We start from the raw sequence: 10877 nt of genomic DNA, 5'->3' as shown, positions 1-10877 counted from the left end.
ATGGGGCACGATGAATCAGTTCAAGCTGATTCGGTGTTGATAAAAAGTTTGCTTCAGATCCAACTTGTAGTAAGCTTAAAACATCAAATGCAACAACTTTATCATCTTATAATTTTGAGAATAAGCAGAGTTATGCGTTCTTGAGTTGTGTAAAAAAAGTGACATTCAGTGAACGAGCTCGAAATTGGTCAAATTATATTATAGTAAAAACTAACAAGCGATCTAAAAGCTCCATATATGAGCGTAAAACCTTATTCATACAGACATTAAAAGGTTTGCACCAAAGTCTAAGAGACTAACATAACTAGAAAGCAAACCCCAAAAGCATATTTAAGCTAACTTTTACCAAGTAGAAGCGCTTTAAGGATAGCATCACTTATCCCTTCAGCAAAAGGGAACATGTGGCCAGCACCCTTAAGCTCGTGATACTTTATCCATGGAAGTTGTTGGGCTATATAACGTTGTAGGATTTCAGGCACAAGTATATCTTCATCACCCTGCCATATATGAACCGACCCTTCGTTGTTTGGAAATGGATTCTCAATTTCCGTTGGATCAAATTCCCACTTACCAAATCCAATATTCAAGTCACGATGGATGGATTCGTATTCACCTTGATGTCTTATTTGATCCTTGTAACACACAAAAAATAGTAACATTTAATTTAGTAAGTAGAGTTCATATACGATCCATAGGTTGATCAACATACACAACCATCTACCTTCAGAAATAAATTTAGGGTTAAGTGTTCGAAATTAGATGAATCACCTCTACATACCCCACATTCGTGGAATTGGGTATTTATTGAACTTTATTGATAATTCAAATTCAAAAGGTTCAATTGTATGTATGAAACTCTTAATGAGCGCATTCAACGACCTTTTCATCAAGTAACAATTATTTTACACTTACGTAACAAACATAAGTGAACATAAACCAACTCGACTTACAAGTTATAAATATAATTTCATCCGAAAGTAGATAACCAATGGTTATTACATATAATACAAAGTTTTAAAAAACTGTACATACACGTAAAGTTTTAATTATAGTTTGATACACTTTCAGACACTCGGCCCATAAAAGTAATAGTGATATTTAAAATTAAATGAAGATTAATAGAGAAAAATTACCTCAATGGATTTAGGAGTGACGAACTTGGGCACAAGTTCCAAGTCTTGGCGTGAGAAAATTTCGGGGCTGCGAGAAATAACACTAGAAGAAGGAAACAGTTTTTGAGTATTCCACCAGTAAGTCAGCCATGGAAGGTAGTGAGCAACACTTAGACACCATTGGTCTTGAAGGTATTGCCTGGAATAAGCTTCTTTAGATAACTGTGTCGGTAAACGAGGCCACCAATAATTAACTGCCGGAGCTATAAGAGCTGCTCCTGCTAACCTGTTTTAAATTGGATTATTAATTTAGTTATACTATAATGAACTTTACTTAGTTCTTATGTATCCAACTTCTAACATGAATACCTGTGAGGTATGTACTTGAGACAAGTCCAAATGATTTGTCCACCCATAGAGAAACCGACTACGTAGAATTTGGATCCGAGTTCGAGCTGATCAGCAAGTTCCTCTATATCCAAAGCCGAACTCTTTAAAGTTCGGTTTGGGTCCGGATCGCTCTCTCCATAACCCGGTCGATCAAATGAAACAATGTAGATTCCCAAATCTTGGATAAGAGCCTTTTAAAAGCCAACCAAGTAGAGTCATTTCCAAATTTATTTATTATATAACGTGCTTAAAACATGAGTAGGTATCAACCTGTTTACTTTTTGCATATAATAAGCTAAGAAAATAAATGGCTTCAATTTAGTGTTTGGTGTTACGTATCTGCTGTTGAAACAAGCAATAATAAGCAGATGAATAAGCAATAAGTTCTTGCATTGCAAAGCAGGTTGTCGTCTCGAAATTAGTTGGCTCGCAAAGCGAGTCGGAAACAGTTACTAAGGATATATTTACCCTTTACCAAAAAAAAAAAAAAAAAGCGAGTCGGAAACCCGAGCCTGAAAGGAAGCAAAAAAAAGAGAAGTATGTTTTCCCACATGTATGCGGCCTAATCGGGTTATCCTATGACTATTTCGGACCATAAAGATATACAGTTTCTAAGGTTTGAATATGAGACCTCTTTTCGGACCCAATCAATAGGCTATTTTGGGATGGTATTTATTGGCGACTTGACTGACACTTACAGCCTAAATTGAATGTCTAAGATTTAGAATCCATGGAAATTTGATCCTACCATTTTCATGGCGTCTCGTGTTTTATTTTTTATTATTTTTTTTCAAAAAATTTTCCTACTTATTGGCCGGAGGTCCATTCGGAAGCAATCTCTTTATCCGTCGAACAGAGATAGGAGACTTTCTCTACTTCGTGGAGTGTATCACTCTGTGTGTGGAGAAATAACTTCTCTTTATTCAAAGATAGAGGAATGATTGTCGACATCTCACCTCCCCTACACCACGCGATCATATACATAGGCATGTATATGCATATTTTAAGTGCCAAGGCAATACAAATGCATGTGCAAACAGAGCCGCATAAATAAATGACAACTGCGTATTGCGCTATAACATTGCGGAAGTCCGCATAAATTGAGATTGCGAAGATGTCACGCATAAACATTGCGGATTTGTTATGTATACGCGAACATTGGTTCTGCGAATATTCCAAACCTATAAATAGAGAGTTTGGCCTCTCATTTTAGGTTGTTGATACTGTGCAATTGCTCTGGTCTTTGTGATTCACTTGTGACTACGCCCAAATATCAATCATAATCGAGCTAAGGTAATGCAATCATGACCGGGACATGGTGATTAATCACTTGAATCTAAGTAAAAGACGATTATAAAGTCCCAAAAACATTAACAACACCACCATCCACCCCTCATTGCACTCAATTCCTAAATTAGATCCTTAACATCTAATTTAGGATTGATCAATGCATGTGGTATTGGGTTTTGTTGTTGTTGTTGTTCTATTATGAATTTGCTTATATTAAACTTTTTTTTGTATAAAACCTACTTTTTTCCTTGTGTATTGGGTAAGATGATAACCATAACCAATTCGAATAAAAAGATTAGCAATAGAATAAGCATTAGCAAACACATGATAGATATGTGAGCAACAACATATGATAGAAATCATACCGGAGAGGCTGAGGTGGCAATAACATTGTGATGTTTGAAAGAATCAAAGCCATGGACAAATATCACTTTATATTTCGCCATCTCTTTTGGTACACCGAATTCTTTATAGGATAAATGTCTTCCATCACGAAGCTTGATTCTAGGTGACGTAATGGGAGGTCCATTCAGAGATCCAAGTTTCTTCGGTGGGGGTGGACAAATGGATTGGTAAGTCCATGCCAGTAACCCAATCATGAAGCCGAGTAGCAATTTCTTGAAATTAGCTGAAATATTTTAAGTTATTCAAAGCACAAACAAGCTAATATCAGTTGGCTAAACACAGGTCGATTGCGACTACGTCACAGTATAAATAACTCTAACCATAAATTTCTATCTTTCTTTTAGCAAAACCATAAAATTTACAAATTTGATCCAACCAACTTGAAACAGTTTCATCACATGAGAAACTTTTGTACAGAACTCTCAAAAGCTTCTAAACTTTTCTGGTTCAAAGTAAATTTTAACCTTGGCGTCTATTAGTAAAACATAAAAGGCACCATAAATGGTAACCTTCGATTAATGCAAAAAAAAATTTATATAAAAAAGCAGTACGAGATCACCCACGCGTTCATCTCCCGCAGTTGCATAAACCGCCCACAACTGCTGCCCAGGAAGAAACTTGGCCCAATCAGAGGGCATTGGCAGTAAAACCCCCCTCCCCACTGCACCCGCAACGCAATGTGTGGAAGACACCCTTAGGTGTAATTCAAGGGTAAAGGAACAACCTTGTGTGCAATGCTGCACCCCACGGGAGTCAAACTCCTGACCTCTCTCTAAGAGAGTCAGACCACTACTGTGGTCTACATGAGCTACAACACAAGGTTTCAATTAATGCAAATACCCCAATTTAACAAAGAATACAACATAACCTTAAGTGAATTTTGTGATCAGCATCCTTATAATATACCTGTAAGGCTGTACATTCTTATTTGTGAACTATTTGATCCAAAATTATGATATACACATTTCTAATATATACTCTTGTATTTTATATATGGACTACAAAGCCCAAATCATAAGTAGTTAAGTACATTGACCAAAAAAGTCAAATCTTAAGATCCTAAAACCATATGAATAAAATCCATTCTGCATGTCAGTAATATGCAATGAACAAGATGAAAAATGTGATGTTTACACAAAAGTAACTAAATAAATAATAACAACATACGAAATTTGCATGCATGCATCAAGTAAGTTTGCAATTGTAAGAAACAAAAGTAAGATGAAAAAAGGGGGGGAAAATCAGAAAATGAGAACAGAACCTGAAGAAAGAATAGAGGAAGATTTTGTTTTTCTGGGTTTCATAGTTTTGGATCTACTTGATGTTGTTGATTTATTCTTCTTTACTTCAACCGCCATTGTTGTTGCTCTTGTTGCAATTGAAGGAGGTGATGCTTTAATTTGATTTAGTTGAGTTTGTGGTGTCATCAAATACTCAGACTCTTGACAAATGTAGTGAAATAGCATTAATGGTTCATTTTAAAAAAGTAAAATAGAAAACTTAGGGAATCATCTTTTAACTTGTTTTAAGGTTGTTATCAAACATTTTTCTTTTTCCTTTTTTACTAAATATAGACATACGTATAGATTGACAGACATAAAAAACTGATTATATGGGATTTTAACTGATTGTATTAATTGAAAAATCCTATTAATTGTACAATATGCACATTTCATTTTCATAACTGAGATCTGAAAAGCCCCAAAGTATTCACATTTTTCTTATCTTCAGAACTCGAACCCAAATAATCCGATATCGTTAGATCAATGCCCAAAGTATATATATTACTAATAACAAGTTAGTACATCAACATGTTAATAAGGTATAAGGTTTTTCCTGTTCGAGCTACCCGGGAGCCTAGCAGGATTAGTCTATGGCTGTTTCCAACCATTCGCTAGCCACCACAAGATATTCGTCCTAGACAGGATTCGAACATTATACCTCTTGCAAGGAACTCAAAGTCACCTGCAATCTCTTGTTAATGTTTTGCCTGAAAGATATGGTACATATGGTTGTTAAAAATACGGTCAAGTAATTTATTACTGTATTTCGCATATGCTTTAATTAAATAAAAGATGTTCATTGATGTACCTACATTTTTCTGCAACTAAACGCACTTTCATTGAAGAGCTCGTTCCCTGATCATCAAGTAAAAGTGTTCTTTCACAATAGCAAATACTCGAAACAACCAATGTAGCAATAGCTCAGTGGTACCCGGTACCTTTGAAGCTGGGAGCCACCATGTGGAAGTTTGGACCTAAAATAGACGCAGGTTCAATCCTCGCTCGCGGCAAAAATTTACAACTCTTGTAACAGTGCGATGATAATTGCTCCGGCCCGTCACATGTATGAGGACCCAGTGGAGGTAATTTTCCGGCATCCGACTCTTTCGTGGTAGGTCTGGTGGGTTTCCAAAGAAAACACAGAGGCGGGGTTTTTCCTGCCAAATATACACCTTTTGCACCAAAATACTCAAAACAAGTAAAAAATAAGACCCGCCAAATAACACATTATATCTTACACAACTATTGGTTTGTTAAAAAATGGGTGTGACAAAGTTTAAAGGCTTACATACATTACAATAAGTCATTACAATAAGTCGAGAGCAAAAAAACATGGTACAACTACAAGCTAATTTTCACCAAGTAACAGCGCTTTTAGAATATCGTCGACCATTCCATCAGCATAAGGGAACATGTGACCAGCACCCTTGATCTCATGATAGTTTATCCATGGAAGTTGTTGGGCAATGTAACGTTGCAGTGTTGCAGGTACAAGTTTATCTTCATCACCTTGCCATATATGAACCGATCCTTCATTGTTTGGAAATGGATTCTCAATTTCGGTTGGATCAAATTCCCAGTCACCGAATCCAATATTTAAGTCGCGGTGGATTGACTCGAATTCTCCTTGTTGTCTTACTTGACCCTTTTAGACCACATGAAAATGGTAAACATTAGATCCACACTTTCATAATCAAATTTATTTATTATAGCTAATACTAACTACTGCTTTTCTAAAAAAAATATGGTTTTCAAATAAACAAGATTTTGGAGGTTACCAAAATTAGACTTTGGGGCCACTATCAATTGGTTTGACCCATTTGACTTGCACCCTTTTTGGCTAACATTTGTGTGGTTTGACCAATTTGGGATTAAAACAAGTACACAACCCAAAACAAACTCATTCATAATCAAATTGGTTAAATTCTTTAGACAATTACATAATTGTGCTTATGAAGTTAGTGATAATAGGTGATTAGTTTTAAACATGGTACTTAAGTGAAGTACCTGAACGAGTTCTCTTCCAGCAGTATATTTTGGCTTAAGTTGTCGGTCTTGTTCAGTAAGAACATCGGGACTGCGCGCAATAACAGTGCAAGAAGGAAACCATTTCTGAGTATTCCACCAGTAGGTCAGTGACGGAGCGTAGTGAGTAACCCGAAAACTCCATTGATCTTCGATAAACAGCTTCGAAAATTCTTGTCGAGATAAGTTTGCTGGTAAGTTAGGCCACCAATAATTAACTACCGGTGCTATAAGAGCTGCTCCTGCTAACCTGTTTTAATATTATAAATTAAATTAACTTCAATCAGATCAATATAAAGGAAAGTTGAACTTGCGGGCATAGCCCAAAGGTTCCCCCATGTACTTTGTGTCATGGGATAGGGAGAGGTCATGGGTTCGATCCTTAGAGATGACATGATTTTCTTTAAAACAATTGAACACCAATAACGGTGGTATATATGGACCCTATAAGAGGTTTTACCGGATTCGTTCACGGACCTCTACCCAGGAACACTGCCCGAATGGATGTGTTCCCGGGTACCGTCGATCGGGTTCGGGTTTCCGCCTGGACATGTGAGATACGTGCAAATGATGAGGGTCGTTGAAATAAATGATCTACTGATGCCAAAAAATCGCCGTTCAAAAAAATATATATAAAGGAAAGTTAACCTTTTACAGTTAAATAAAAATCCAAATGGAAATCGTTCGTCATATTCAAATTTCATCGTTTCAAGCAGTGGTTCTAAAATCCAACCCTTTATAGAGATCTTTTCAACCATTTATCACGGAGTTAACTAACTGTAAAAACAAAAAATTTTCCGCGGGTCGATCGGCTTGTGTTAATCCAGAATAGTGTATCTCCAAAAAATTGCTTGTCTTTAAGTAAAAGTTATATTAATTCAATAACTATTTGGATTAAAAAAAGAATTAAGATGTTTCATGCATATGACCTGTTCATTAACTAACCTCTTACCAGCCCATTTGTCTTGTTCGAAATACAATACAATCAGAACTGACCCATTTATATCTAAATGGGTCATGCCACCTCTAATGACAACACTTGGTTTTAAAAGTGCGCCTGAACCCCTTGGTTTCAAACGGCGCGCGAAAGAGGGTTGACTCTTTGTACACAACATTCCACTTGCATTTAGCACAAAGATTGTTTCCTAGACCCAAATTCACCAGGCTATGACTATTTTAAATTATTAAGGAGTCATATGCAATACTCGAGACTGCTAATTTAGAAGCATACCTATGAGGAATGTACTTCAAATACGGCCAAATCAATTGTCCGCCCATAGAAAAGCCTACTACATAAAACTTGGATCCAAGTTCTAGTTGATCAGCAAGCTCCACGGTATCTAAAGCCAAACTCTTCAAAGTTCGTTTAGGGTCGGGATCACTCTCTCCATAACCGGGTCGATCAAATGAAACAATATATATACCTAACTCTTCAACCAGAGCCTGCCAAAGTCAAACAACAAGTACTCAGTCAACTCCAATGCCAAAACTAATAAATGATCACCATAACCAACTATAAAGAAAAGAAAATAAAATTACATACCGGAGATGCGGATGTGGCAATAACATTATAATGCTTGACAGAGTCAAAGCCATGGGAAAATATGATTTTGTATTTGGCTAACTCTTTTGGTACACCGTATTCTTTATAGGACAGATGTCTTCCATCGCGAAGCTTGATTCTAGGTGATGTTATGGGGAGTCCATCGGGTGGTCCCACTTTCTTGGGTGCGGGCGGACAACCTACTTGATATGCCCATGCAAAAAAACCGATAACGAAGACGGCTAGAAATTTGATAACAATCCCTGAAATGTTTCAAGAGCTTCAACCATTGAGATCGATAGGGTATTTAATAATTTATATCAAAATCAATATAATCAATTTACTTATAACTATTTCTTAGCTTTCCTATACATATGTAAGTCAAATGTACATCCAAATAACTCAGAGTAAATAGGTTACTCATACTTACCTTGACCTAGTTGACTACTTGAGTGTCAATTGATGATCTATCAAAATTTACCTAAAATTCTATTTTATGTATAAAAAGTTACAATTACAATGATGATAACATATGGTACAATTTTGGTTGAACTTTCAATTAGTTACATAGAAACAATAGCAATAACTATAAGCTTGACATAGACATTATAAACTTCAATTGAGTAGAATTTAGGGCAAAAAATTGATACGTTTTCAGCAAACACCTACCACTTGATTTCTTAAGATCTAGAATTGACATTTTAATTAATTAAATAGTGATGATGAAAGCATAACTTATTATTAGTATAATTCATTAATTCATCCATGTATAATAACAGTCGATGATACGCTTATTCGATCAAACTTAGAAAGGTAAACCTAAATTAAGTTGCAGCTTAACAATAATGACTCATTTGACCAAAACAAGTCTAAATCAAATCTAAATCTAACTATTTTTTTTGCTAAAACATCTACTGAATAAGTCTAATTAAATCAATAATACAGTATTACTCATTTTCTTAATAAAGATCAGAATCAAATATACAAATAACGCATCAAAATAGTACACAATTGAAAATGACATAATAAGGAGAATACAATGCGTACCTGAAGATGAAGATGAAGAAGAAGAATTGGATCTGGATTTTCTGGTGTGTGACCTAGCTGACGCTGCTGATATTATCTTCTTCTTAGCTTCAACTGCCATTTTTGCTGTTTCAATGGCAGCAGAGATGTTTTGCCAGTTTTGGTTCACCTGTTTTTGTAGTAAAAATGATGATTCTAAGGTGTTGAAAGTTGACTCTTTTCTAGGACTACAAACCAAATATATCCAGAGTTAGGTGTTTGAAAGTCTAATTTTAGGTGATTATTCTCTTTTATTTTACAGCGTACAAGTCTTATTTAGGTTTGTTTAATTCTTAATAATTGAATTGTGTTATAAAATATCTAGATTGTGTTATAAAATATCTAGATTGGATGTTAATTTTATTATTATTATATTTCTTGCATAGTAATATTTTATACTATAAATAGACATGTATGGTAACCATTTAAGGTGCACCATTTCTCTTGAAATATCAATATCAATATTTCTTCTCTCCTTCTTCTCTCTTTTTCTCTCTTTGTTCTTATAACCATTAAAGGTAGTTATAAGCCTACTGAATTATAACACGTTATCAGCACGAAGTGCTCCTTATAATCAAGGTTTATCTAAGCAAGCACACGTCACTAATCAAGGTAAGAAATTATCTAACTTTTATTAACTTCACTAACATTTATATTTATGTTATTTAAGTTATATATGGTCGGTTATACCGCCTGAATTATATTTCTGTAATCTAACTTTTATTAACTTCACTAACATTTATATTTATGTTATTTAAGTTATATATGGTCGGTTATACCGCCTGAATTATATTTCTGTAATCTAACTTTCATTAACTTCACTAACATTTATATTTATGTTATTTAAGTTATATATGGTCGGTTATACCGCCTGAATTATATTTTCTGTAATCTGACTCTTATTAACTTCACTAACATTTATATTTATGTTAATAAGACCTCATGATTGTACGCAACACGTCATTTGACAACACGGTACTTTATGTACGCAACACGTCATTTGACAACACGGTACCATGGGTCGAGATTAATTCCGATCAATACGAATACGATGGGGTCTTTATATGTTATCTAACATTTATGATTACTTATGCAATTAATCATTATTTATTTCATGCATACTAATGTTTATTCTTAAAAGTAAATCTTAAAAGTTAAAATAAGAAAAAGTAGTTTGTATTTTTATTTAAAGTAAATCTTAAAAGTTAAAATAAGAAAAGTAGTTTGTATTTTTATTAAAAGTAAATCTTAAAAGTTAAAATAAGAAAAAGTAGTTTGTATTTTTATTAAAAGTAAATCTTAAAAGTTAAAATAAGAAAAAGTAGTTTGTATTTTTATTAAAAGTAAATCTTAAAAGTTAAAATAAGAAAAAAAATCTTGTCCTTTATATTACTCATACGCGTTTTGATATAGTGACTTTATTCGTTAACGTCAACTAACGACGTTACAACGGTCATATATACATAACGGTTGTTAACGTCAACTGACGACGTTACAACAACTATATTTTTCAAATATAAAATAAACATCTCCGTTTTCACATTTTTACAAATCAATCTTCCTTTTTCAGATTACTACTCTCAAAAAGTTTTTGTAAAAATGATTCACACAAGGATGATTTTTCCTATTGTATTGGTCATATTAACTATCATCATTGTTGCTAATATACCACCGGGTGAACCTATATTCTATCCTGCCCTTGTGGTTTTATTATTTGTAATCATACCATTATTCTGTTGTTTGCTGCTTATGAATTTAAAATGA

General features: G+C 34.4%; 2 protein-coding genes across 2 annotated transcripts; both read right to left on the bottom strand.

Annotated features, from left to right (window-relative positions):
* Window positions 1–335: 335 nt before the first annotated feature.
* LOC139842131 (uncharacterized) lies at window positions 336–4119 on the bottom strand. Its single transcript, XM_071832306.1, has 6 exons — window positions 4104–4119; window positions 3757–4005; window positions 3158–3420; window positions 1482–1693; window positions 1134–1398; window positions 336–632 (listed from the first exon to the last, which is right to left on the bottom strand). Exons 1-6 carry the CDS (start codon window positions 4117–4119, stop codon window positions 336–338), a joined length of 1302 nt encoding a protein of 433 aa, XP_071688407.1.
* Window positions 4120–5747: 1628 nt separating this feature from the next.
* LOC139844356 (uncharacterized) lies at window positions 5748–9322 on the bottom strand. Its single transcript, XM_071834577.1, has 5 exons — window positions 9096–9322; window positions 8049–8311; window positions 7737–7948; window positions 6488–6755; window positions 5748–6125 (listed from the first exon to the last, which is right to left on the bottom strand). The coding sequence occupies exons 1-5, from the start codon at window positions 9193–9195 to the stop codon at window positions 5829–5831; spliced, it is 1140 nt and encodes a 379-aa protein (XP_071690678.1). The 5' UTR covers window positions 9196–9322; the 3' UTR covers window positions 5748–5828.
* Window positions 9323–10877: the final 1555 nt, after the last annotated feature.

Source organism: Rutidosis leptorrhynchoides, chromosome 4 (assembly GCF_046630445.1).
Source record: "Rutidosis leptorrhynchoides isolate AG116_Rl617_1_P2 chromosome 4, CSIRO_AGI_Rlap_v1, whole genome shotgun sequence".
Lineage (NCBI taxonomy): Eukaryota > Viridiplantae > Streptophyta > Magnoliopsida > Asterales > Asteraceae > Rutidosis > Rutidosis leptorrhynchoides.
The sequence above is the reverse complement of the archived record's forward strand: the minus strand, read 5'-3'. Positions and strand labels throughout refer to the sequence as shown.

Excerpts from the sequence above, each read along its gene's own strand:
- LOC139842131 (XM_071832306.1), bottom strand. Across the intron at positions 1,399-1,481 it reads CTCAAGTACATACCTCACAG|GTTAGCAGGAGCAGCTCTTA; the intron begins GTATTCATGTTA and ends AATTTAAAACAG. Across the intron at positions 633-1,133 it reads TCACTCCTAAATCCATTGAG|GATCAAATAAGACATCAAGG; the intron begins GTAATTTTTCTC and ends GTGTGTTACAAG.
- LOC139844356 (XM_071834577.1), bottom strand. The coding sequence starts at position 9,195 with ATGGCAGTTGAAGCTAAGAAGAAGATAATATCAGCAGCGTCAGCTAGG. Across the intron at positions 7,949-8,048 it reads TTGCCACATCCGCATCTCCG|GCTCTGGTTGAAGAGTTAGG; the intron begins GTATGTAATTTT and ends TGACTTTGGCAG. Across the intron at positions 6,126-6,487 it reads CTGGAAGAGAACTCGTTCAG|GGTCAAGTAAGACAACAAGG; the intron begins GTACTTCACTTA and ends GTGGTCTAAAAG.